The sequence below is a fragment of the Castor canadensis genome, chromosome 18 (genome assembly GCF_047511655.1).
Source record: "Castor canadensis chromosome 18, mCasCan1.hap1v2, whole genome shotgun sequence".
Lineage (NCBI taxonomy): Eukaryota > Metazoa > Chordata > Mammalia > Rodentia > Castoridae > Castor > Castor canadensis.
In genome coordinates this window covers 37711463-37737074 of record NC_133403.1, presented here as the reverse complement: position 1 = coordinate 37737074, position 25612 = coordinate 37711463, and the positions used below count along the sequence as shown (strand labels likewise).

At 52.3% G+C, this 25612-nt stretch overlaps 1 protein-coding gene across 3 annotated transcripts; it reads left to right on the top strand.

The window, feature by feature from the left end:
• Positions 1-1726: 1726 nt before the first annotated feature.
• Positions 1727-24671, top strand: Oas3 (2'-5'-oligoadenylate synthetase 3). 3 transcript variants are annotated; one of them, XM_074061260.1, is made up of 16 exons: positions 1727-2033; positions 4239-4521; positions 6809-6984; positions 8557-8795; positions 9838-9988; positions 10256-10690; positions 12498-12777; positions 14852-15027; positions 15734-15984; positions 16393-16537; positions 17580-17753; positions 18939-19224; positions 20317-20492; positions 21102-21340; positions 22272-22419; positions 22550-24671. In XM_074061260.1, exons 1-16 carry the CDS (start codon positions 1854-1856, stop codon positions 22559-22561), a joined length of 3351 nt encoding a protein of 1116 aa, XP_073917361.1. In that variant the 5' UTR covers positions 1727-1853; the 3' UTR covers positions 22562-24671. The 3 variants fall into 3 exon arrangements, with proteins under 3 accessions (XP_073917361.1, XP_073917360.1, XP_073917362.1); XM_074061259.1 differs by having other exon boundaries at positions 14825-15027; XM_074061261.1 differs by lacking the exons at positions 21102-21340; positions 22272-22419; positions 22550-24671 and having other exon boundaries at positions 14825-15027; positions 18939-20399.
• The last annotated feature ends 941 nt before the right edge of the window (positions 24672-25612 follow it).

The following is a 25612-nucleotide window of genomic DNA, read 5'->3' as shown; positions in this document are numbered from 1 at the left end:
TTTTCTTCCAGGTGCATTGCTGCTCTGTAAGTAAGTTATCAGTAATTTTTCCATGCGGGGTTGCTGTTTCGCCTTGACAATGGACCACCACTGACTTCTTCTCCCACAAACCCAAGTCCATCTGACTCTACAAATCTTTGTCTTTTTTTTTGAGGGGAGGAGAAGGAGTTACTGGGGTTTGAACTCAGAGCCTTGCACTTGCTAGGCAGGTACTTTACCACTTGATCCACGCCCCCAGTCCTTTTTAGCTTTAGGTTTTTTTTTTCAGGTAGGGTCTTGCACTTTTGCCTGGGCTAACCTCAGATCTCAATCCTCCTACTTACAGCCTCCTGAATAGCTGGGGCAATAGGTACACACCACTACACTGGTTTATTGATTGAGATGGGGGTCTCACTAACTTTTCCCCGATAGGTAGCAGCTAAACATAAGCGTGGCCACAAGAGGAAGACAGGAAGAAATCATTGTAATTCAACATTCCAACTCCACCTGTCTTTTTAAGATCAGATAGTCAGAGCCCAGGGGCTATCACAGGATGCTAAACTTAATTTTTTTTTTTGTGGTTCTGGGGTTTGAACTCAGGACCTTCACTTTGACCACTCCACCAGACCTATTTTTGTGTTAGGTATTTTCGAGATAGGGTCTCTTGAACTACCTGTCTGGACTGGCTTCAAACCAAGATCCTCCAGATCTCTGCTCCTGAGTAGCTGGGATTACAGGCGTGAGCTACGGGACCTGGCCTTAATTTGCTCTCTACCCAAGAGTAACCTACATCCTAAACGTCAACTATGTGTGATGCAGGATGGTTTTCACAAGGAAAATTTGAAAAACAAAAACCAAAACCCTAAGAGCTAGATAGAGCAAAGGTCAGAAGTTTCAAAACATTCTTTGTCAATTAGAGTAGAAACAAGTAGATTACTCAGTGCCTCTCTTAACAAGACAATTATCCAAGCTCAGGAAATCACTCCAGGGACTGAAAGGACCCAAAGCTAAGAGTTTCTTAATAAATACTCCAACCTTAAAACCTAGCTTGCTGTTCTCACTCTAGAGGCAGCCCGCTTTAGTGTGTTGAAAGTGTATTTCCTTCCTAATATATTTTACTATTATTTTCACTAATAATCTTTGTGTCTTGCTGGAATTCTTCTGCTGGATGCAGAAACCGAGGTCATTATCAACGTTATTTTTCCAGTAACACCCCAAAGGGCTGTCTTGCAATTGCTATCCTCCTTTTCTGTGCCTCCCAAGTAGCTAGGATTACAGGTGTGCACCACCTCACCCCACCAGCCTTTGCCCTTTTAACACCTTGCCTTGCATGACTTCCATATGACAGATAAAATGAGTCCCAGAGAAGCTAAGTGACTCACTTGGGGCTGCACAGCCAAGCAGATCAGCAAGAAGGTGTGTGTTGGGGGGAGGGGGGGGTCTCCAGGTGCCAGGGTGGAGTTGCTGGCATGGGCCTGGCTCACTGGCCCCTGTGGGCAGCACAGTCCATCTTCCAGTTCCAAGTGAACTTGACAAGGGTTGGCAGGCATTGCCTCACAACTGGCGAAAGAAGAGGAAGTCACAGGAGACAAAGGGACCCCCTTTATCCCGGTTCCCACCCTGCAAGGTGGCCTGGGGCGGCAGAAATCCCTTAAGAAAACGATCAGAGTCATCAACTGACCTCTTGAGCTGCAGGAAAGAGACGGAAGAGAGGAGGAGAAGGAAATGAAACCGAAAGCAGGAAAGGGAGCCCCGGGGTGCCGGGGAGCAGGAGAAGCGTGGACGGGGCGTGGTGACCGGGGAGCCCCACAGGGGAAACGAAACCCGAGACCCGAGACCCGAGACCCGAGACACGGGCGCGAGTGGCCACGGCCATGGACGTGTACAGCACGGCGGCCAGCGCGCTGGACAAGCTGGTGACCCGCCGCCTGCAGCCGGACGCCGACTTCTTGGGGACCGCGCGGCGCGCCCTGGGCGCCCTGGACGCTGCCCTCCGGGAGCGCGGGAGCCGCGGGGGCGCGCAGCCCACGCCGCGGGTGCTGAAGACGGCCAAGGTGAGCGCAGGAGGTGGGGGGACACACAGGTCACCTCCAGGAGCCTTCACCTTAGCGGCTTGCAGCACTCGAGGGGGAAACTGAGGCACGGAGCGAGGTGAAGTCACCTGTAACGGCCCAGCCACAGGGTTCATGTGCAGGGAGTCTGCTTTCCTCCTCTGCGCGCCCCAAGGCCGCCTCTCCTCATTCATCCTCGCAGTCACCCAGTTATGACCTGGCACTGTCCCTGCCTCCGAGGAACCAGAAATGATCCTGTTGTGTAATGCGCTCCTTCAAGAAGAAATTGCCAGATAGCAATGAACTTGATCTGGTTAAATGAGTGTTACCTCATTCCTCAGACTCGACGAAGTGGAAGTTGTTGCCCCTCTTTTATGAATGGGTAAACTGAGGCTGGGCGTGGTGGTTAAGCCACTGCTGCAAGTGACAGTGTGTCACTTACGCACTGTGACACACTGCAAATGTGACCTCAGGGTGCTCACAGAATCTGGGGGAGACAAACGGTGAGATACTGAGTCCTAGGAGTAAGCTGGGGGAAGCCAGAGGCCGATCCTGGGAACCTGGGAAGGTAGAGCCAATTTGGAGCTTGCCAGGTGAAGGGGTGAAAACGCAGTGAAAGGCGGACCAGGAGCCTTGGAGGTGGAGGCCTGCCTCTGATCTGAGAGAGGCAGCAGGGACCTCCATGGAGCAAGTCTCAGGAGTCCTAAAGCCCTCACAGCTGCACCTGATGCCCCGGTTGAACATGGCCTGTGGCCCTCTGGTCACCCGAAGCTGTCCGACAGAGGTTTTGGCTCCAGAGCCCTCACTGTGGCCGGGGGATACCATTCTCCATGGAAAGGACTCCTTGTGAGGCAGGCTAAAATTAGGGGACGTTCAGGACTCATAGAAACTTAGTACTACATCTCAGATTGACCACTCTCTGGCTGAGGGACCGCCCTCCCCTGGCCTGGGAACCACCCTTTCCCCTCCCTACCCATTGATTATTGGGGATCTCCTGGTTCTTCCCTTTTTTAAAAGCACCTGGAGAAGAGACGCATTCTCTCTTGGCCTCCAGAGTCCACCTGGGCCCACCATGCCCCCTTTTGTAGTTCCCTTCCCTAACTTAGTAAACTCCCTTTGCACCCACGTGTCCTGCCATGGAGTTTCCCTGAGGGACACAAAGAATTAGGAAGTCTTCTGATCCCAGCAACACTTGCAGGAGTGACATATTCCAGGGCCAGGCTAGGCTGTGCCTAAAGGAAAGAAGATCACAAACCTCCAAACTGTGTCAGAATGACCCGCCAGAGACCAGCATGAAGAGGCTCCTTGCTCTGGTCACCACCACTGTCAAAAATATTTCCAGACATAGCCAAATGTCCACGGGGACACATTTACCTACTCTGTGGAGTCACTGTTTTAGACGTGCCCATGAAAACGGGGTACAACTAGAACAAGCAGGGTGGATAGTGGGATGGATTTCTTTAAACTCCTTTCTCTCCTGGCATAGATTTGAAAATCTTCATTATTGTTAATGAAGATTTATTACCATAAGAAGGTAGAGAGATTGTGAGTTTGGAGTCTGACTCCTGGGTCCAACCCTATCTGCAGGCAAAGGTACCACTTCCTGTAGGAAGTGACTTAGGGGTTTGATGCCACGCACAGAACAGAGGCTCTCACCATGTTCAGGGGCCTCCTCACATCCTCAATCTGGAAGCACCGCAGAAAGAAAATCCTGTCAGAAAGGTCTCAGAAATTCAGGATCACATCACAGCAAAGGGTTTTGTTTGCTTCTTTGTTCATTTTTGGTTACACTGGGATTTGATCTCAGAGCCTCGTGCTTGTTAGGCTGGTGCTCTCTCCCACTTGAGCCATGACTCCAATCTTATTTAGCTTTAGATATTTCTTTAGGTAGGGCCTCATCGTTTTGGCCAGAACTGGCCTTGGACTATGATCCTCCTACCTCCCCCTCCTGAGGAGCTGAGATTACAGACATGCAACACCACACTTAGCTTAAACCAGTTTGTTTTACTTTTTTTTTTAAAAGCTAGTTGTTAATATTTAACAGTCACAGATTTACAAATTAAAATTGCTTCTCGTAGAAACTCAGGCCTGGCTGCCTCATGCCTGAATCCTACACCACCCAGCCCACTTCCCTCACTCAGTTTCCCATCAGTCCTCGTGCAGTGGACCTGGAGAGTGTGGAGTTCTCAGCTTCTTCTTTCCTCACAGGGCGGTTCCTATGGTCGAGGCACAGCCCTCAGGGGTGGCTGTGATTCAGAACTTGTCTTCTTCCTCGATTGCTTCAAGAGCTACGAGGACCAGAGGACACATGGTGCACAGATCCTTCATGAGATGAGGCCACTGCTGGACGCCTGGTGGCAGGACCCAGTCCCCGGACTGAGCCTTCAGTTTCCAGAGCAAACCATGACTGGGGGCCTGCAGTTCCGCCTGGCATCCGTAGACCTTGAACACTGGATGGATGTCAACCTGGTGCCTGCCTTTGATGCCCTGGGTGAGGGGTCCCCAACCCTGGGTGCCATCATTGGGGATAAAACAGGTCATCTCATTGTGCCCCACCAGTGACTTGCTGTGTGACTCGGGCAAGCCGCTATCCCTCTCTGGTCTCAGTTCCTTGAATAGACAAACACATCAGGTTTGGACCAAGCAGGGACAAAGAAGGCCTGGGTCCCCTGGACCTGTGGTCCTCCTTGGAAGATGCTTGGCCTCACCCAGTCATCTTTGGGATCCCACATTTCCAGCACTACTGCTCAACCCTTCCAGAAATGCCCCAAGTGGGCAAAGCAAACAGACACATGACGAGTGGCAGTTTGCTGGGGGCCAGACCAGAATCTGATGAATCTTGGGTTTTTTGTTTTGTTTTGTTTACAGTACTGGGGATTGAACTCAGAGCCTCATGCTTGCCAAGCAGGTGCTCTGCTCAGTCCTTTTTTCTTTATTTTTGAGTTTGGGTCTCCCATTTTTACCCAAGACTGGCTCAGATAGAGATCCTCCTACCTATGCCTCCCAAGTAGCTGGGATTACAGGCATGTACCACCACGTCTGACCCAAAATCTTATATTTTATCTAGGAAACAGTGATTTTTTTCCTGCTCCATCATAACACACCTATGCTTGACATACTACAGAGAGCACCTCTGCCTCTGCGTCTGTGAAATCAGGATAGTAATAATAACGGTGCCGAGAGGATTGCACAGAATTAAATGTGAGTCAGGCTCACGCCTGTAATCCCAGCTACTCAGGAGGCAGACATCAGGAGGATCGTGGTTCGAAGCCAGCCCGGGAAAACAGTTTGTGAGACCCTATCTCAAAAAAACCCATCACAAAAAAGGGCTGGTGGAGTGGCTCAAGGTGTAGGCCCTGAGTGCAAGTCCCAGTACTGCAAAAAAAAAGATTAAATGTGTTAATACTTATAACAAATCTAGCACATGATATGGGTTAAAGGCGTCTTTGCTGTTATTATTTATTATTATTATTATTATTTAGCTCTATCCTTTGGGCAGACAGCCATGTCCACCACCCCTGTAGCCCTCAGCTCTTGGTATCCACATGGAGCCGGTTCCAGTTCCCACCCCCCAGAGAAATCCAGGACCTCCGGGATGCTTTGAATCATCTAGCTTACTTCTGACACGTGACTTCCATAAACCGCAGTCTGTGTTGTTACCATCTGCGTGTCCTGAGAAACGGGTCTGTGGTTGATGCCATTGCTGTGTCAACACCACAAAGGGTTCTGACACGACATAGAGCAGGGCAGACTGCACACTTGAGCCTGGTTCATATCCACGGTCAAATATTCTGTTCATTGACTGAATCACAGTGACACAGCATCTGACTGTGACTGTCCTGTGTGCTCAGAGAGTAATGATAACAAGGAGAAAGGGCTGTATGTTCAAAACAGGTTCAGGTATTTTCAGTCTACAGTGGGTTGGGTCTTTGGCCGTGTACCATCGGCAAGTGAGCAGATTCCTGTTCCAGGAATTTGACCTGTTCACAACTCACCTGTGAGGTCTTTACTATTTCATCTTCCATTTACCAGTGGGGGAACTGAATCACAGAGACATTCAGTAACTCACCCAAAGCCGCTCAGCGACCTAAGGAATTATGAAGAGTGCCTACTTTTCCCCAAGCCGTGCCCCATGGGAATGGTGGAGGAAAAGGCACAAACCGTGAAACCAGTTGGCTCTGAGTTCAAATCCTGACTCCACTGCTTGCCCACACTGTGTAACCTTGAGCAAAGCTTGGGTCCCTCTGTGCCCCTTGGTTCTCAGCTAGAAAAGGGGAGGAGGAGTTGAACTTGTCCCATAGGGCTGGGGTGCCGACACAAAAGGAAATCCATGCAAAACCTTTCACAGGAGCCCAACCCCCAAATCGTTAGCCATCGTCCCTACAGAATCACAGTTCCTCACTTTCTGATTCCCCAGCTCTGTTTTCCTCTCCCCTGGTCCCATGTAATTGAAGGCGTGCTCGGTGGCATTTTAGTGCTGCCCAAGGGAGCCACAGGCTGGAAAGGGTGACCTGGTCACTCAGCAGCAGAAGCATCTTCCTGTTTAACCACCTTGGATTAGGATTCCACCTGATCACTGGGAAGGAAGGGATCCTCCCACTGACACCTTCTTGTCTCCAGCATTCCAGCCTCCCTTCCCAATCCGCAACCTCCCATGCTGCCAGACGCCACCCCCAATTCTTCCCACTCCCCAGTGCCCCAGGCTAAGCAGGGCACCGACATCACCTTTCATCTGTGTCCTCGGCATCCTTCTAACTCACTGTTCTTGACTTCCACAGGACAGCTCAGCTCTGGGGACAAACCCAAGCCCCAGGTCTACTCATCCTTGATCCGCAGCGGCTCCCGGGGGGGCGAGCACGCCGCCTGCTTCACAGAGCTCCGGAGGAACTTCGTCAACAGGCGCCCGGCCAAGCTCAAGAACCTCATCCTGCTGGTCAAGCACTGGTACAGTCAGGTGAAGTCACTTAGGAGGGTCCTGACCCCAGACATGTGACTGTGCTGTGTTTTCATACAGTGAAAACACAGTTGAGGACATTTAGGAAGTGCCTGCTTTGTCTCATTTGCTAGCTTCTTGTTGGTTTGCGGAAGCTCTTTATATATTGTGGTTGCTAGTTCTTATTTACTTAATGGAAGGCAAATGTATTCTCTCAGTCTGTGGCTTGCAATTCAGCTTGGTTTAAAGATCATTTGTCCCTGAAAATAGTTGAATTTTAATGTAACCGTATGTATTCATCTTTTTCTTAGGTGATTTTTTTCCTTGTGTGTCTTAAGATGTCTTTCCCCACCCTGACTTCCTACAGTGATTCACCCACGTTTCCTTTTCATAATGAGGGCTTGGCCTCTCGGGAACGGTTTCTGTAGGGTATGAAGTAATGTAGGGTTTGCAGACTCCCTTTCCCAGCCTCAGGAAGGCCCCTCTGCACACTTTTTGTTGACAAACATGGGCACTGGGGTAGGCGTGCCAGCCTGATCCTGGAGGTGAAGGAGCAAGCTCCCCCTAAATCTTGGGGCACATAGCTTAATCCTTCCATTGGCCCATTTGTCATAGTCAGGTCTGGGGGATATGGAGATCCTGGATTCTAATTCTGGCTTAGACACTGACTTGCTGTGTGACTCTAGGCAAGTTCCTAGCCTCCTCTGGCTGGGCTTCAGTTTCTTCCACCTGCACAGAAAAGAACATGAATCTGTCTTTCTCAGGTTCTTCTCACATTACAATGATTCTCTGGGAGCAGAAAATGCTAGTAGCCTGTTACTTATTAAAAGGGCAAACTAGCCAGGCATGATGGTGCATGTCTGCAATCCCAGCCCTTGGGAAGCTGAGGCAGGAGGAGCACAAGTAAGAGACCAGACTGGGCTACATAGTGAGACCCTGCCTCAAAAAAAAAAAAAAAAGACAAAACAGAACCAAAAAGGCAAACTGTGGTGCCGCCTGCCTGGTGCTAAGGCTCTATCACGAGCTGGGTGGTGGGCACAGGTGCACCTGGACTTGTTTCTTGTGCTACCCAGTGAGAGGTGGCAGTGGGGCTGCTGGATGCCTCTATCCAGGCAGGTCACCTCTGGAGAGCCAAAGTCCCCTCCTGACCTGCCCTGCCAGCCCTAAGGCCTGGAACTCTTGCTGGGCACAGAGTTAATTCCCCCCGGGTGCATGGTGCACCAGGAAATCATTTGTGTCCAGATGGGGAAGGGGGGAGCTGCAGGGACAGGTGAGTCCTGATCACTTCCCTGCCCCTACCCCAGAGGTGAGAGGGTGACAACTCAGTGCCCTTCTCCTTGGGTGCCGTATGTACTGTCTTCCCTAATGAGGCATTTGACCAGGACCCCAGACCTGCCTCACCTTTGCTTGGGGTCCCGCTGCCTCCTGGGGTCTTGAACCCCTGCCACCACCACCACCGCCAATGGCTTAGCTGAAGCCACAACCATCCATCTTGTTCCCAGATCAGCCTGGAGACAAGATGGCCAGAGTCCCACAGAGAGGGGCCTCTCCCCGCACCTTATCCCGCTGAGCCCCGGACCCCACCCTTCACAGGTGCACCCCCAGGAGGCCGGGAGAGGGACGCTGCTCCCAGTCTATGCTCTGGAGCTTCTGACCATCTTCGCCTGGGAGCAGGGCTGTGGGGAGGACGCCTTCAGCCTGGCCCAAGGCCTCCAATCCGTCCTGGGCTTGATCCAGCAGTATCAGAACCTGTGTGTGTTCTGGACCGTCAACTATGGCTTTGAGGATCCTGAAGTCGGGACATTCTTGCGGACACAGCTTGAGAGACCCAGGTACCTACTAGTGCCCCCCAGGAGCTAATTCACAATGGCAAAGCAGGGCTAGAACCACCTGGGGGGATTTGGAAGAAAAACCTAACCGCCCAGGCTGCGTATTTTGTGTGAAGACTTTGGCAATGTGCACATTTTCATGACTGTCTCTAAGGTGCTCATAGCAGTGAAACCACCACCCAGGTCAGCACAGACTAGTTCCAGCACCCCAGAGAGCCCCTCCTAGTCAGTAATGCCCCAAAGATGACCCCATTCTGATTCTTATCATTGCAGTTGTGCCTGCTCTCGTATAGTATTTGAATGAAACCATATGGCCCGCCGTTTTGTGTCTGACTTCTCTTTCTCCCCCTTAAGCCTTTGAGAGCTACCCATGCAACTGTGTTCATTCCTTTTCGTTGCTGTGTAGTATTCCCTTGTGTGAATTTATTACGGTGTGATTTCCAGTGTGTGTGTGTGTTTCTGCTGGTTGAACCCAAGGCCTCCTGTTTGCTAGGCTAGCACTTTGTCATTTGAGTTATACCCACAGCCCTTTTGGTTTTTTTATACTTTGTTTTTGAGATAGGATTTCACTAAACAATTGCCCAGGCTGGTCTCAGGTAGCGCCTCTACCTCCCAAGTAGCTGGGATTACAGGTGTGAGCCATTGCCTCCGGCTGATCTCCCTCTATTGATGGATATTTGGGTTGTTTCCAGTTGGAAGCTGTCATGGACATGGCTGTTACAAACAGTTCTGTGCATGACTTATGATGCCCAGTCATCAAATGGACGTGTGGCTAGGAATGGAGTTGCTACATCCCAGGGGTCACTCAGAGCGATTTATCATGTGACTGGCGTCAGGGACCACTGTCCAAGTGAATCTCTCTAATGGCACTGTTGTTCTCATTTTGCAAATGAAGAAATTGGGGCTCAGAGAGGGTAAGCCACCAGCCTCAGGTCACACAGCTGGAAAGTAGCAGAGTTGGGATTGGAACCAGGTCTGCTCGGCTACAGAGCTCTGAGCTTAACCATCTTGCTAACCAGACCCTTCTGTCTCTTTGGGGTTGCAGGCCTATAATCCTGGACCCCGCCGACCCCACGTGGGATGTGGGCAATGGGGCTACTTGGCACTGGGATGTGCTGGCCCGGGAGGCCAAGTCCAGCTATGACCAACTGTGCTTCCTGCAGGCGGGGGACCCTGTGCAGCCCTGGAAGAGGCTGGTGAGTGACGGGGCGGGGGTGGGGTCCCTGGGCTTTTGGGTTTTGCACTTGATTTATGTGTCTGGTGTTTCCTGGGAACCTGCTGTGTGGTGTGGGACAGAGGTGAGAAAGGCAGGACAGTGGGCCCGTCAGACACTGGTCACCTGGTCAAGAGCATGGAGGGGAAAGAGCAAGTGTGACTGTCTGCAGCGCTGCAGACTTTCTAGCTGTGGGGGAGTCATGATGGAAACTTCTGCGCTGGCTGACGTGGCCCCTTGGACTTTCCAGGCCCTTCCACACCCCATCCAGCGAGACCCTGACCAGGGGGGCTCTGGAAACAGCAAGAGCCTCAGTGCCGTGAGTCCAAAAGCTGGAGGCAAGCAGCTCTCACGGCTCTGCTCAGAAGCAGCCAGCATTATCCCCTCGGTGCCTGACCAGGGACCCTCTGAGTGCAGCAAGAGCCTCGAGCCTGGGTGTCCAGGGGCGAGGAGCAAGCAGCACTCATGCTCACCTACCAGGCCTGTGGCCACAGCCAACATCACCCCATCTGTCCCACGGATTGCCTCGGATCTGTCTCAGGTCCCCACCAAAGAGCTGGACCGCTTCATCCAGAACCACCTGAAGCCCAGTCCCCAGTTCCAGGAGCAGGTGAAAAGGGCCATCGACAGTGTCGTGCGCTGCCTCAGAGAGAGCTGTGTGCACAAGCCCTCGAGGGTTAGCAAGGTGAGCTGCCCTGTGAAGGTTCTGTGGGACGCCCTGGAGAAACCACAGGGGGAGGGGACAGCCACAGCCAAGGTTGCACAGGGGAGCGGGACAACCCTGGAAGGGTGGTTTGCTGGCTGGCTGTAGACAGACCATACACAGCTTATGACGGGGTTGCAGCCTGATAAACCCGTGGTAAGTTGACAGTATGGTAAATCAAAAAAATGTATTTAATACACCCAACCTACATTGACTCAAAGCTCAGCCTCACCTAACACACTCAGAATGCTTGCATTAGTCTACACCACAGCAGAATCAGCAGACACCAGCTTATTTATAATAACGTGTTAGATATCTCAAATCAGCCGAAAAGGAAACAAAATGGTTGCACTGGTTGCTTTGCTCCACCATAACCAAACCTTCCCTAAGTCCAGGGCCCACCTGTGTGTTTAAATGCCATGTTTTGTATTCACTTTGCTTTGTTTTTAGTGCTGGGGGTGGAACCCACCCCCCCCACACCACGCAAACGCTCTCCCACTGAGCTACAGCCCTAGCCCCAGTGGAGTTTGTTTTGTTGTTGTTGTTTGGCGGTGCTTTTGTTGTTTGAACTCAAAGCTTCATGCTAGTGGCAGGCACTCTGACATCTGAGCCACTCTGCCTGCCCAATGACCCAATATATACATAGATATTTTGGTGGTACTGGGATTTGAACACAGGGCCTCACACACACTAGGCAGGCGCTCTACCACTTGAGCCACTCCACCAGCCCTTTTTTGTGTTGGGTGTTTTTGAGATTGGGTCTGGAGAACTATTTTCCCCAGCTGGCTATGAACTGCGATCCTCCTGATCTCTGCCTCCTGCTAGGATCTAGGACTATAGGCATTGAGCCACCAGTGCTCAGCTAGGTTTTTTTTTGGTTTTTTGTTTTTAATGATTGTTAAAATAATCAGATCACCTCCCAGGCTCAAAATCCTCCATAGTTTCACAGAGTGAGGATTTAGGACTTGGCTCCAGCAACCTCTTTTCCTCACTAACCCCAGAGGGTCTCCTGGCTGCTCCAATCCCAACCTCTGGCTCTCTCCCTCCCCTCCAATGTGGCCTGACCATGCAATTTAAAATTGCAGGTGTGGTGATGGTACATGGCTGTAATTCACTCAGGAGGCATAAGAAGGAGGATCACAGTCTGAGGCCAACCCCAGGCAAACTTCGGGCCTAACCTTAAAAATAACTAAAGCAAAAAGGGCTGGCTCAAGTGACAGAGCAAGAGTGAGGCCAAGTTCAAACCTCAGTACTGCCAAAAAATAAATAAATTAGTTAGTTAAAATTATGTTCTGCACTACTAGCTCCTCCCACTCTGCCTGCGTCTGTGAGCACTTAGTGTTTTGGAAGCTGTTGCTTATCAACTACCCCTCCCCAACCCTCACACGTCCTCGTACCTGCAAGTGCTCAATAAATGTCTGTTGCACGAGTGAGTCTGGGCAGCAGTGAATCAATGAATTGATGGTTGACTGGCCGAGCCATTTGGTTCTGGGACTGCAATCGGCCACTGTTGGTCCAGATTGCAATAGGTAGGACAGATGTCACTACTCTAACTCTCTGCTCCTCACATGGGTTTGGTCACACTCAGGATCTGACAGGAAGGCAGGTGTGACAGATACAGCTTGGCTGTGCCAGGAGCCAGGTCACAGGGCTTGATGTGCTGTGTGCCTCTGTTCACCCGACATCATTGAGAACTGTTTCCTGCTGCAGCTGCGGGGGGTGGTTGTTGGGATACTAGTGTGACCCCAGGCTCCTGGAGGGTCATGTCTGAGCTGTCCTTCCTCCACAGGGGGGCTCGTTTGGCCGCGGCACGGACCTTAGGGGCAGCTGTGACTTGGAAATCGTTGTCTTCTTCAGCTGCCTCACAGACTTCCAGGACCAGGAGCCTCGTGCAGACATCCTCCGTGATGTGCAGGCCCAGCTGGAATCCTGGGGGCGGGACCCAGTCCCTGGTCTGAGCCTGAGGTTTCCTGAGCAGAACGGGCACCAGGCTTTGCAATTCCAGCTGCTGTCCACAGAACCAGAAAGCAGGATGGATGTCAGCCTGGTGCCAGCCTTTGATGCCATGGGTGAGGGGCACCATGCCTGTGCCTTTGGGTGTATTGGCACCACAGGGGACCAGGAAGCATTAAACAAGGTCTCTCCCATCCTCCTCAGGGTCCTAATTCTCCTGTGAAGGAAGCATTGGAAATCATTTTGGGTTTTCAAAGTTACCACCACCAAATCTTATAAGCATTTAGTGCACCTGCTAAACAAATGCCCTACCACTTGAGCCACATCCCCGTTCTTTTGCTTCACCTTGGTAGGGTCTCGTGCTTTTGCCCGGTCTGGCCTCATACCATGATCCTCCTACCTCCACTTCTTGAGTAGCTGGGATCGGCAGTGTAAAGCACTAAACCTGGCTTGGTTTATTTGGTTATTTTTGTTTGGGTTTTTTTTTTTAATAATGTAGTAGTTTTATTTTTTTCCAGCTTGTTTTCAATATAGGCACTTGCTAACATTTTGCCTGGGCTGACTGCTAGTCATGGTCCATGCATCTCTGCCTCCCAAGAAACTGAGATTACAGGTGTGAACCACCATTCCCACTTCCTTTCATCTTTTGAAGCACTTTAAGTGTTTCATTTTCATCTCTCAGATTGCTCTATTATTATCTCAAATTCTTTTTTTTTCAGTACTGGGGTTTGAACTCAGGGCCTTCACCTTGAGCCACTCCACCAGCTCTTTTCTGTGTTAGGTGTTTTCTTTTTTTCTTTCTTTTTTTTATTATTCATATGTGCATACAATGTTTGGGTCATTTCTCCCCCCTGCCCCCACCCCCTCCCTTACCACCCACCCACCCCCTCCCTCATCCCTCTCCCCCCAACCCCCTCGATACCCGGCAGAAACTATTTTGCCCTTATCTCTAATTTTGTTGAAGAGAGAATATAAGCAATAATAGGAAGGAACAAGGGTTTTTGCTAGTTGAGATAAGGATAGCTATACAGGGAGTTGACTCGCATTGCTTTCCTGTGCATGTGTGTTACCTTCTAGGTTAGTTCTTCTTGATCTAACCTTTTCTCTAGTTCCTGGTCCCCTTTGTGTTAGGTGTTTTCAAGATAGGGTCTCGCAAACTATTTGCTTGGGCTGGCTTCGAACTGCGACCCTCCTGATCTTTACCTCCTGAGTAACTAGGATTACAGGCATGAGCCACTGGCGCCCAGCTATCTCAGATTCTTAAAGCAGTAATTTTCCTACTGGCTGAGACACCCCTGGTGGATCTTGGTGGATTCTTTCCTCCTGTGCTTTGTAAAGTTTTACTGTGAGCTCCACAGCATTTATGGAACTCTTACTTTTTTTTTTCCTGTGGAAGTTTCTTTTGCTGGGAGTTACGGAAATAGCCCTCGGAGGACCAAGTCCTCCTTTTGCTTCAAGCTGGGCCTTAAGTGTCTCACTAAGTCACCAGGCCAGTTTGCACCTTAATTTAACAGCTTGGGGTTTTCCCCACCATGTTCACACTGTAAATTTGAACTTCACACCCACATCTAGCTTAGGATTAGGACCTCTGCTTCTCCTGGGGGACTTTTCCTCCCCTCTTCCCCACCCAGAACAAATTTTCTTGAAACCTCTCTGTGCTGGTGGATGGCAGCCTTATGAAGGACAGGGCTGGGCCTCAGTTCCAGCTTCCTCTGGATGACTTGGTGCTCTCACAGGGGAGATGACAACTTCAATAACTGCAGAAGCGAATGCTTCCTGGGCCATGCTGCTTTTCTCGTGTAGATTTCATTTGAGTAGGGCAGGTGCTATTTATGGCTTACAGATGAGGAAACTGAGGACCAAAGCAGCGACATCACACAGCTTGGCGTCCACCCCGGCCAGTCCATCTCCAAAGACCATTCCCTTCACCTCTATCCTACACAGCTAATGAGGTGCAGAGTTCCTGGAGGGAATATCAAAAATTATTTAAAAGTGCCCAGTTCAGTTGGTACTAAACAGAGAAACCTGATTGCTGTTTAATGTGATCGTGAATTACTGTCCGTGCTGTTTTGTAAATGATGCTGAAATTAATTACTTTAATGAATAACGAGCTCCGTGAACGTTAATGATGGGTGGTTAACGAAGACCTCTGTCTTCATTCAGGGTCGCAAATGTCCCAAACTTCCACAGGGCAGCTCGGTGCTGGTGTCCAACCCAAGCCCCAGGTCTACTCATCCCTGATCCGCAGCAGCTCCCGGGGTGGCGAGCACGCCGCCTGCTTCACGGAGCTCCGGAGGAACTTCGTCAACAGCCGCCCGGCCAAACTCAAGAACCTCATCCTGCTGGTCAAGCACTGGTACCGCCACGTGAGTGCCCCTGGCTCCCCGCAGGAAGTGGCGACTGACATGGCAACTGCCTCAGCCAATCAGCTTCCCCCTTTCACAGACTTCTCCCCTCCTTTGCATCTCATTGGTCATCCCAAGCGGAAGAACCACCTCCTCCATCTCCACTTCCGGCCCAGAACCGGAAGTTACTGTATTTTCTTCCATCAAGCGCTAAGTCCTTATGTCCCGTGCTGGGATTAAATGTACCTGTCTGGCTGCTCTGTTTCTCCTCCTTCTTCACACTCTTGATGATTTCCCTAGTCTTTCCCACCTCCAAGCCCTTGCTAATACTGTTGCACCTGTCACCCTCTTCCTTGCAAGTTGGACTGAACCCCTAGCATCCTTTGCAGGTCCCTTCCTGAGCACTTCTCGGAATGCCAACTTGCATCTGTGCTCCTATACGTTCAGGACTTATTGAGTCCCTGTTGCTGTCAACTGGGGTACCAAGATGGACACCCTGCAGCCCCATTCCTGTACAGCTCCACAACCTCCTTGAGGGGATCCTCCAAGAGACCAAGTCAATGTGTGACCTTGGACAAGTCACTACCCATCTCTGGACTTCAGTTTAACCCCTGAAAAGTGCCAGCCATGCCTTCTCACTATTCTTTCTGTATTTAACCTTCCTGGGGATTTGCTCTGTAGTCAGTAGGTCCCATGTCCTCTGATCTTTGCTTGGTCTTGGTGACAGGTAGTAGCTCAAAACAAAGAAGAAGAACCAGCCGGTGCCTCTCTACCCCCAGCCTATGCCCTGGAGCTCCTGACCATCTTTGCCTGGGAGCAAGGCTGTGGGAAAGACCGTTTCAACATGGCCCAAGGCCTCCGGACTGTCTTGGGCCTTGTCCAGAAGCACCAGCAGCTGTGTGTGTACTGGACAGTCAACTATGGCATTGAGGACCACGATATGAAAACACACCTTCTAGGCCAGCTTCGGAAGCCCAGGTCCATACCCAATACCCCTTTGCCTGCCCAGCCTCCCTCTCCCCATGTCACCCTAGAATCAGTGTATTGGGGGGGGGAGGTCCCAGGTGGGCTGTGGATCACCAGTCCAGTTCCCCAATCTGCTGGCCTCTGGATTGTGATGAAGAAGTGTGACCACATCAGCCCTAAAGGAAACCAGAGCCAGTTTTACAAGCACAATAAAATGCTGTTTCTCAAATTATGGGCACACCCAGTAGCTTTCTGACCAGGACACCCAGTTGGTTGCTTTGACTGCACTTGGTGAAGATTGGGCCAGCCATGTAGCCCTGACACTTTCCAGCCCCCACATCCCTTCCTGGTCCCTCCCTCCCACCTGCCCCTTCACTGACTCCCACCTTCCTAACCACCTGCCTACCCACCCTGCCCTAGGCCTCTGGTCCTGGACCCTGCTGACCCTACCTGGAATGTGGGCCAGGGCAGCTGGGAGCTGTTGGCTCAGGAAGCAGCAGCTCTGGAGTCACAGGCCTGCCTCATGAATGCAGACGGGACACCTGTGCAGCCATGGGATGTGATGGTAAGAGGCAGGGCCCAAGGCTGCTGTGCCCCTCAGCAGGGACCCTTCCCTGCCAGTCAAGCACACATCCCTAGTGCTGGGAGTGCTGGCTGTTGACAGTTACAGCTGCCCCCTTTCTGGAGAGTTGACCTCCACAAGAGGCACAGGTTGCCACATCCCAGCATGTCACATGGGTACAAAAAGTCCACCTTTGTCTCAAGGTGGGACCAACTCTGATACAATTCGCACCCCTGAACCACCCAGGGACTCAGGCAAAAGTTTGTCTCTGGCTGAATTCCCAGCTTTCTCGGCTCCCCCCACTGTGTCCTGCCACCCTTATTCCCTATCTCCTGTGCACTGTGTCCCCACACTATCACAAGCACAAGGTTCCATTTCAGGCTCTGCTTCCAGAGAAACCAATGTCAAGACATAAGCCACTTACAGCTGCCAGAGGGAGATTGTATTGGTCCAGTTTTGTTACTATGACAAAATTCCTGAGGCTGGCTGGCTTTATGAAGAAAGGTTTATTTTGTTTATAGTTCCGGAGTTTCAAGGCCATGGTGCCAGCATCAGCTTGGCTGTGTTGAGGATGCTGTGGCAGATGACATCACAGCAGTGGCAGTGTGCATGGGAGGAACAGGTCACCTCCAGAGACAGGATTCAAGGCTGGACTCACTCTTGTAGTCAAGAAGCCATACCCAGGGACCTCCCACCAGGCCACACCACCCTGTGAACCAAGCCTCCAACACTGGAATCTTTGGGAGACAAACCATATCACATAAAATGTCATCATGTCTGCCATTTGGCAGTGGGGTCTCCTAACCAGTGCTTAGCACTCACGACAATCCAGTGACACATGGGCCAAGTTATTGCCTCCACTTAAAGATGGGAAACTGAGGCTTTCGTCAGTGGTGGGGTCAGGTCCCTCTGATGCTACATCAGGACCTGCCAGCCTGCTGAGAAGGAAAGCAGGCCAGGGGAGACAGTGGGGCCGCGACCCTGGCCTCATCAGCGCTCTGTGGAGTCCTGGCTCCAGTGGGCCTCACCTGGCTTCTCTCCGCAGCCCGCCCTCCTTCACCAGACCCCGGCCGGGGACCTGGACAAGTTCATTGCTGAGCTCCTGCAGCCCAACCGCCAGTTCCTGGCTCAGGTGAACAAGGCCGTCAACACCATCTGCTCCTTCCTGAGGGAGAACTGCTTCCGGGGCTCTCCTATCAAAGTGCTCAAGGTGGTCAAGGTGAGTCCCCAAGAGCTCAGCCAGGGTCAGACACCTCTACCCGACCTACATCTCCAGCCATTGCAGCAGCTGGCACAAGGCCAAGCATAGAAGACGAGCCAGAACAAGGGCATGGGTGGGCAGTAGAAGCCCAAATAAGCCCAGCAAGGCTCTAGGCTGTTGGTGACACCCAGCTTAGAAGAGGTGGCTGTGTTGGCCGATGTAACTGGAAAGCCCCTGACTACAGCGAGCTGCGGGCACGGCTCGATCCAGGAGCCCATGCCGGGTTACCAAGACTCAACTTTGTTCTTTTTATCCTTTCTTTCTTACAACATGATGACTCTGAACAGTCTAATTTCCATAAAATCTACAAAATTTGCTGTACTCTTTATGTATTGGACAGGGCCTTCCTCTGTGGTAGTCCTTGGCAGGCATAAGCCACCAGAAAAAAAAAACAAATTTTGTTTTCTCAAACTTCAAGTGAGAATCTTGGAATTGAGTCCCACTAGCCTGGCTTGGGTCATGTACCTGTCCCCAGACCAGTCACAGGGGCTAAATCTGACCAAGCCTGGGTCACACGGGCTCCACATAGAACTCGTGAGTGGAGGAACAGTGGGTCCCCCAAAAAAACAGGATGCCAATCCCAGGTAGAAAGGAGGCTGGACGTGCACAAAAAGTCATACTGTCCACACACTTGACACAGCTTCAGTTAACAACTGGAGAGGCACAGGGTGGCCCAGGTCAGCTGAAGAAAGTGGCCCAGGTCAGCTGAAGTGGCCCAGGTTGGCCACTGAGTGGTCCCAGGCCTGCTGATGTGCTGTGTGATCCCAGGCAATTGCTTTCCCTCTCTGATCCTCACCTTTCTCCTCCATCACACTTGAGGCGGTGTCTTGGCCTCCTGGTTTTCTACCCTGCTTCCACCCCAGAATCACGGAGGTTTTTAAGAGAGATGAACTCAGGGATGGGAGTTGGCCATCAATTATTTTTTTAAAAGCTCCAAAAAAAAAAACCACTCAGACCAACCCCAGTCCCAAACCATTTGTCAAGGGTTTAAATTGACCTCTTGGTATTCTTATAAACATACCATATTAAAGTTGCAGCACAGAGAGGTTAAGTGACTTGCCCAAGGTCACACAGCATGTTTCTAACTAACTCAGAATCCAGGGGAAGTCAAACAGACTTAAGCCACCTGCCCTGTTCCCCCAGGGTGGTTCCTTAGCCAAAGGCACAGCTCTGCGAGGCTGCTCCGACGCCGACATCGTGGTGTTTCTCAGCTGCTTCAGCCACTTCAGCGATCAGGGAAGCAGGAGGGCAGAGATCATCTCTGAGATCCGGGCTCAGCTTGAGGCGTGTCAGCAGGAGCAGCAGTTCGAGGTCAAGTTTGAGCTCTCCAAGTGGGAGAATCCCCGTGTGCTGCATTTCTCCCTGACATCTCAGACCATGCTGGGCCAAAGCGTGGACTTTGACGTGCTGCCAGCGTATGACGCCCTAGGTGGGGTTCCCGGGAGGGGAAGAACAGAGGCAGGGCGGACGTGGGCCGTGGTAGAAGTCGTGCACTGCACAACCAGGTCACACCCGTTCACATCACAGGTGTTGTAGATGGAGACCTCTGTCACAACTCTCCTGCAGCCTGTGGAGAAAAAGATATTTTTTCCTGCTTCACACAAAGATGACGTCTGGGCCACAGTGGGTTCTAGTCCCAGTACTTCCACCTTCTTGCCCCCCTGGCCCCAGCGTCTTCATCTGGCTGGGTCTGAAGTGTTTTCTGTGCCCGGTGCTCTTCAGACACCAAGGAAAATGTGCTGAAAAAAACAGATGCAGAAGGGCTGGTGGCAGAGCACCTGCCTAGCAAGCGCAAGGCCCTGAGTTCAAACCCCAGGATCAAAAAAAACCAAAACCCAGACACAGATCTCCCCGTTTGTACAGTTCTGAGTTTGGGAGGTAAACCCACAGCGTGAGAAGACTGTATCTAAATATATTTGGTTCTGGAGTTCTGGAAAAGTAGCAAAGGACAGAGTCACACAGAAATTTATCACAAGCCAGGTGCTGGTGCTCACGCCTGTAATCCCGGCTACTCAGGAGGCAGAGATCAGGAGGATCCCGGTTCAAAGCCAGCTGGGGAAAATAGTTCTTAAGACCCAATCTCGAAAAAAACCCATCACAAAAAAGGGCTGGGGGAGTGGCTCAAGTGGTAGGGCACCTCCTAGTCCCAGTACCACCCAAAAGAGACAGAGAGAGAAAGAGAGAGAGAGAGAGAGAGAGAGAGAGAGAGAGAGAGAAACTTGTCACAGTCTGTTCCGCGGCTCAGGCCAGGGAGCAGGGGCTGAGGGAGTTGGCTCGGGCTCTCGATGCAGCAACACTGGACGGTGTTGTCACCTCCGTGTCACATGTGGCTCAGAGGCTTTGCAGTGACCGGTCCTCTCTGAGAGCATTGAAGGCACTGGAACAGCACCTGCTGTCCTCCCAGGGTCCCAGGCCACCCTTGGGGAAGTGCCCTCTTGGGGGGACCCAGAAGTCCTTTGAAGCTGGGCCCCTGGGGACTCCGTGGGAGATGGGGTGACGCTGACCTGCTCCTGCCACACAGGCCAGCTGGTGCCCGGCTCTAGGCCCAACCCTCAGGTCTACGCAGACCTCATCCACAGCTACAGCAACACCGGCGAGTTCTCCACCTGCTTCACCGAGCTGCAGCGCGACTTCATCGCCACGCGGCCCACCAAGCTCAAGAGCCTCATCCGGCTGGTGAAGCACTGGCACCGACAGGTGTGGCACGGGGACGTCCTCCTCACCCAGCGTGGCCTGGACTCTGCGTCCTGAGCGCTCGGCCCGGCCCCGAACCTGAAGGGCTGCTCTCAGATTTTATCTACAGAGCAGAGGTCACCTAACCGTGCCCTGGGATTTACGTGTGGCAGGCTATCTGGCAGGTGTGCATAGACGCTCAGTAAACAACTTGAGAGCCGGACACAGCGGTTCACACCTGTAATCCCAGCTACTTGGGAGGTGGAGATTGGGAGATTTGTAGTCCCAGGCCAGTCCAGGGAAAAAAAAATTAGCAAGACCCTGTCTCAGCAAAAAAGCTGGGAATGGTGGTCCCTCTTATAATCCCAGCTATAAGAGAGGATTGTGGTCCAGTTTGGCTCAGGCCAAAAGGCGAGACCCTATCTGGAAAAAAAAAAAAAAAAGGCCAGGGGCGTGGGTCAAGTGGTAGAGTGCCTGCCTAGCATGTGCAAGGCCCTGAGTTCAAACCCCTGTGCTGCCACATTAAAAACAAAGAAGAAACCTTGGGGGGTCAGTTTGCCAGCTCCACGAGGGTCTCTCCTGCACCCTGCCATTGTCAACGTGGACCTGTGTGTCTCCTTTCTCATCCCCCAGTGCAACAAGGTGCCCAAGGGGAGAGGCCCCCTGCCCCCCCAGCACGGGCTGGAGCTGCTGACCGTGTACGCCTGGGAGCAGGGCAGCCGGGACCCGCAGTTCAGCATGGCCACCGGCTTCCGCACCGTCCTGGAACTGGTCACCCAGTACCGCCAGCTCTGCGTCTACTGGACGGTCAACTACAGCACTGAGGATGAGACTGTCAGGGACTTCCTGAAGCTGCAGCTGCAGAAGCCCAGGTCGGTCCCCTCCCCACCCTGTCCCCTGGGGTCCCAGAGCCTCACAGCCAGGGTCTCGCTCGCCCTGCTGTTCCTAGTGACAGAGCGGAGACAGGCTGGTCCTCGTTCTAGAACCCAGTTCCTTTCTTAGCACCCCAGGGACAAGCAGTGCTTCCTGGTCACTGACAGGGACAGTTGCTAGATGAAATGCAAGACTCCAAGTTCAACTGCATGTCAGACTGACACTGAATAACTGTTTGAATAACTCCCATGCAAGACTTGGGAGATATTTATGCTTTAAAAAAAAAGTTTGCTGGGCAGGTGGCACACACCTGTAATCCCAGCACCCCTGAGGCTGAGGCAGGAGGATCACAGGTTCTAGGCCAGCCTGGTCTACATCAGGAGACCCTGCCTCAAAATTATTTTTTTTTAAAGTGTGTTTATTATTTGCCTGAAACTCAAATTTGACTGGCTATTAAGTAATTCCACTCCTTAAATCTGGCTCCCCTACCTGTGAGCCCACCAGGTGACAAGCATGTCTCCCTCGGGAGTTTTGGGTCCCTCTGAAAGTCAGAGGCTGGTGGTGACACAGAGCCACGTGTTAAAAAGACGCTGACATGGTGACCAGTCGCAGCTAGGGAGAGTGGCCGGTCGGCTGGTCGTGGACACAGGACAGGAGGGAGGTGCAACCGTGCTGGGGATGATCAGCAGGGGGGAGCCGGGGCCCCGGGTGGGTTCTGACGTCACATGGGCGCAGCGTGGGAGGGTGACCCTCGTGGGTGTCACTTCCTTCCTAACTCTGCCATGGAAAGTGTGCCCGGGCCACTGGGGAGCCCCGAGCGCTGTCCCCAACCCTGCACAGCGTTGGGCCAGGGTGGAGAGCAGTCCCACCAGGGCTGCAGGTGGACACAGGGATGTCACCAGGAACAAGACTCACCTTGTGGCATTTCAGACCCACCATCTTGGACCCAGCGGATCCCACAGGCAACTTGGGCCACAATGCACGCTGGGACCTGCTCGCCAAAGAAGCGGTGGCCTGCATGGCCGCCCTGTGCTGCACGGGCAGGGATGGCGCCCCCATCCCACCGTGGCCCGTGAAGGTGAGAGAGGAACGGGGTACCGGGTGGCATGCTGGGGAGAGGGCCCTGCACCCCCACTTCTGTGGCCTGGGCTTCTGCAGGAAATGTGGGTGACCAACGTCTCCTGTCACCCATCCGCCCTCCTCCCCAGGCTGCTGTGTGAAATCCAGAAAAATCAGTGCTCAGACTAGACAGACAGACCGTGGACAGCAGCTCTCAGCAAGGGGCAACTTGGAGACCCTGCCAGATGCACCTGTGTGCACGCGTCTCCGTCTGTGCGTGTGTGTGTGTGAAGCTGTGCGTATAAATGTCTGTGTGTGCACCCCTGTGTGTATGTGTGCTTCTGCGTGTGCACACGTGTGCACCATGTCTTGTATGGATACATGCGTGTGCACGCCTGCGTGTGGTGTGCACGCCTGTGTGTGGGGGGGTGTGCATGCCTGTGTTGTATGTGCACACCTGTGTGTGCGGTGTGCACACCTGTGTGTGTGGTGTGTGCACACCTGTGTGTGTGGTGTATGGTGTGCACGCCTGTGTGTGTGGTGTATGGTGTGCACACACCTGTGTCGTGTGTGCACGCCTGTGTGTGTGGTGTGTGGTGTGCACACCTGTGTGTGTGGTGTGTGCACACCTGTGTGTGTGGTGTGTGGTGTGCACACCTGTGTGTGTGGTGTGTGGTGTGCACACCTGTGTGTGTGGTGTGTGCACACCTGTGTGTGTGGTGTGCACACCTGTGTGTGTGTGGTGTGTACGTGCACTTCAGTGAATTGCTCCCCCCCAGCCTCCTGTCTGACCTCCTGCTCCCCCTCTGCTCCCCCAGCTTCATTAAACACACTTGCTTCCGCCCCCCCCACCCCCCGTTGCACACATGCTGGGGTCTGGACTCTATGATGTCTGCGTCTCCACCTCCCCTGGGCTCTGTCCTCCACCTCTACAGCTGCACCCCACGCAGCAGCCCCCCCCAAACAAACTACCTTCCCTTCTTCCAAGCCAGAAAGCAGCCTTCCCTGCGCGGCCTCCCCGTGGCCTCCCCTCCTCCCACGTCCAAGCTCTGTGCAGGGGAAGCTGAGTTTCCATGTCACCGTCAGTGTCAGCCACAGTCAGTGGTGGGTCGCAGCCGTCCCGAGCTCTGCTCTGAGGGACTGTGAGGGATGGACCCTTGGTGAGAAGCGTGTCCTCGTTGGTCACCCATGTGTGCTGTGGATGCAGGAGAGGAGGTAGGTGGAGTGTCGTGACTGGTCAGCGGTGTCTGGGCAGGAGAGCGGGTCCAGGTCGCTGGCCACATGGACCCCTTCACAGGACCCCGTGTTGGATGCCTTCCGTGGCAGGGGCCTTTTCTGCACCGTTCCTCCCCCAGCTGACACATCTTGATGTCACAGCCCGATTTGCATCCTGGAGTTTGTCCTAGGTTCCTCTCTTGTCTCCTGACCTGCCCGAATGCCACCAGCCCGTTCTGTGGCCCCAGTACCCAGACCCACCTGGCCCAGGCAGGCAGCGCTCCTGACCTCAGGCCCGACAAGGGCCTGGACCTGCACAAGGGTCTCTCTTCTGCTTCCTGCTCCTCCCTGGGGATGGACCGCTGCCTCATCCAACCTTCAGGTGGTCACATGGGTCCTGGAGTGGACACAGTGTCCTTGGCACCTAGCGGCCTGCCTTCCCACGCTGCACCTGTTTCAGAAGCCCCTGCAGCCCACGCCTGGCTGTGGCTGCCGGTGCCCATGTCCCCAGCCTGGACCACAGCTCCCTGACCTCCCATCAGCCTCCTGGGGTCTGATTGTGAAGCCAGTAGCCCAGGGGCAGCCCCTGCCTTCTGTCCCCCAGTGCAATGGGTGCTGGGTGCTTTCCGTGTGCTGGGCAGAGACTGGACTAGGCTGGACCTTGTTGGTCAGGCAGACTCAGGGAATAAGCCTAGACCCTGTCTCAAAAATAACCAGTGCCAAAATGGCTGGTGGAGTGGCTCAAGTGATAGAGTGCCTACCTAAGCAAGCATGAAGCCCTGAGCTGAACCCCCAGTACCCCCAAAAAAGAGAATGCATAATAAATAAATGTCTCGGTATACAGTGGGAGACGGCTGCGTGTGTGTTACACTGTGGTGACATGATCTAGGCTTGGATCGGAAAGCATTGTATTCCATTGATTCCTTTTCATGACTGAGTAATACTCCACTGTGTGGACAGACCACATTCTATTCAGCCACTCAGCTGACATCGAGAAGACATTCCGCAACACAGTGTCACCGTCCCTTTCCCAGTGGCCTCCCCAGGAAGTCATCCATGACACAACCATTAAATACAGTGTAGGATCCTAGATTTTTTGGGGGGGGGATTATTATACATAATAGTATTTGGGAGGCTGAGCCAGGAGGATCACAAGTTCAAGAACTTGTTTCTAAACAAATAAATACATAAGTGAATAGATGCATAAAGAAATTGTATTGGAGCACGGGTGACATTTCTACTTAAACACGTATCATTTTACAAGGGCTGAGACGCTGTGGCATTGACTCTGTATCAGCTGTAGGCTGGGTCGTTGTTCTGTGTTATCTGAGCCCGAGTCCTTGTTCTCGGGAGGACGTGTGCCGAGGCAGCTCACAGACAAGATGCCTGTTCCTCACCAAAAATACTCGTGAGCTGGAGGCATGGCTTAAATATTAGAGCGCCTACCTAGCACACTTAAGGCCCTGAGTTCAAATCCCAGTACTGCAAAAAAAAAAAAACAAACAAAAAAACCCAGCAACATGAACGAAGAGTAGTTGGTGTAGTAAAATATCCTCGGATAAGACTCAGAGGGCTTCTTTGTATTCATCTTGCAGATATTCTTGGCATTTCAAATTATTTTAAAATAAAATTTAAAAAATAATACATAAGCACAGGCTTTGGAGTCAGGCAATGGTGGAGTCAGAAGCTAGTCAGACGACTTGCTAGCTGTGTGACCTTGAGAAAATGTCTCTACCTCTCTGAACCGCCTGTTCTTATCTACTAAAGGAATGTCGTGACTCTTGTCCAGTCTGCTGACCTCTCAGTGCTGGGGTAAAGGTTGGAAAAGGCAGAAATGGGCAGATATATTTGTCAGAGTTCAGATAAAAAGCCAGTTGGGTGTAACTGTATTTATTTTAAGACAGATTTGTTTACAGAATGACTCATGATTGTGGCAAGCTCAAAACCTGCAGGGTAGCTTCACCAGCCCAAAGTCAGTCTGTGGGCAACATCTGTAG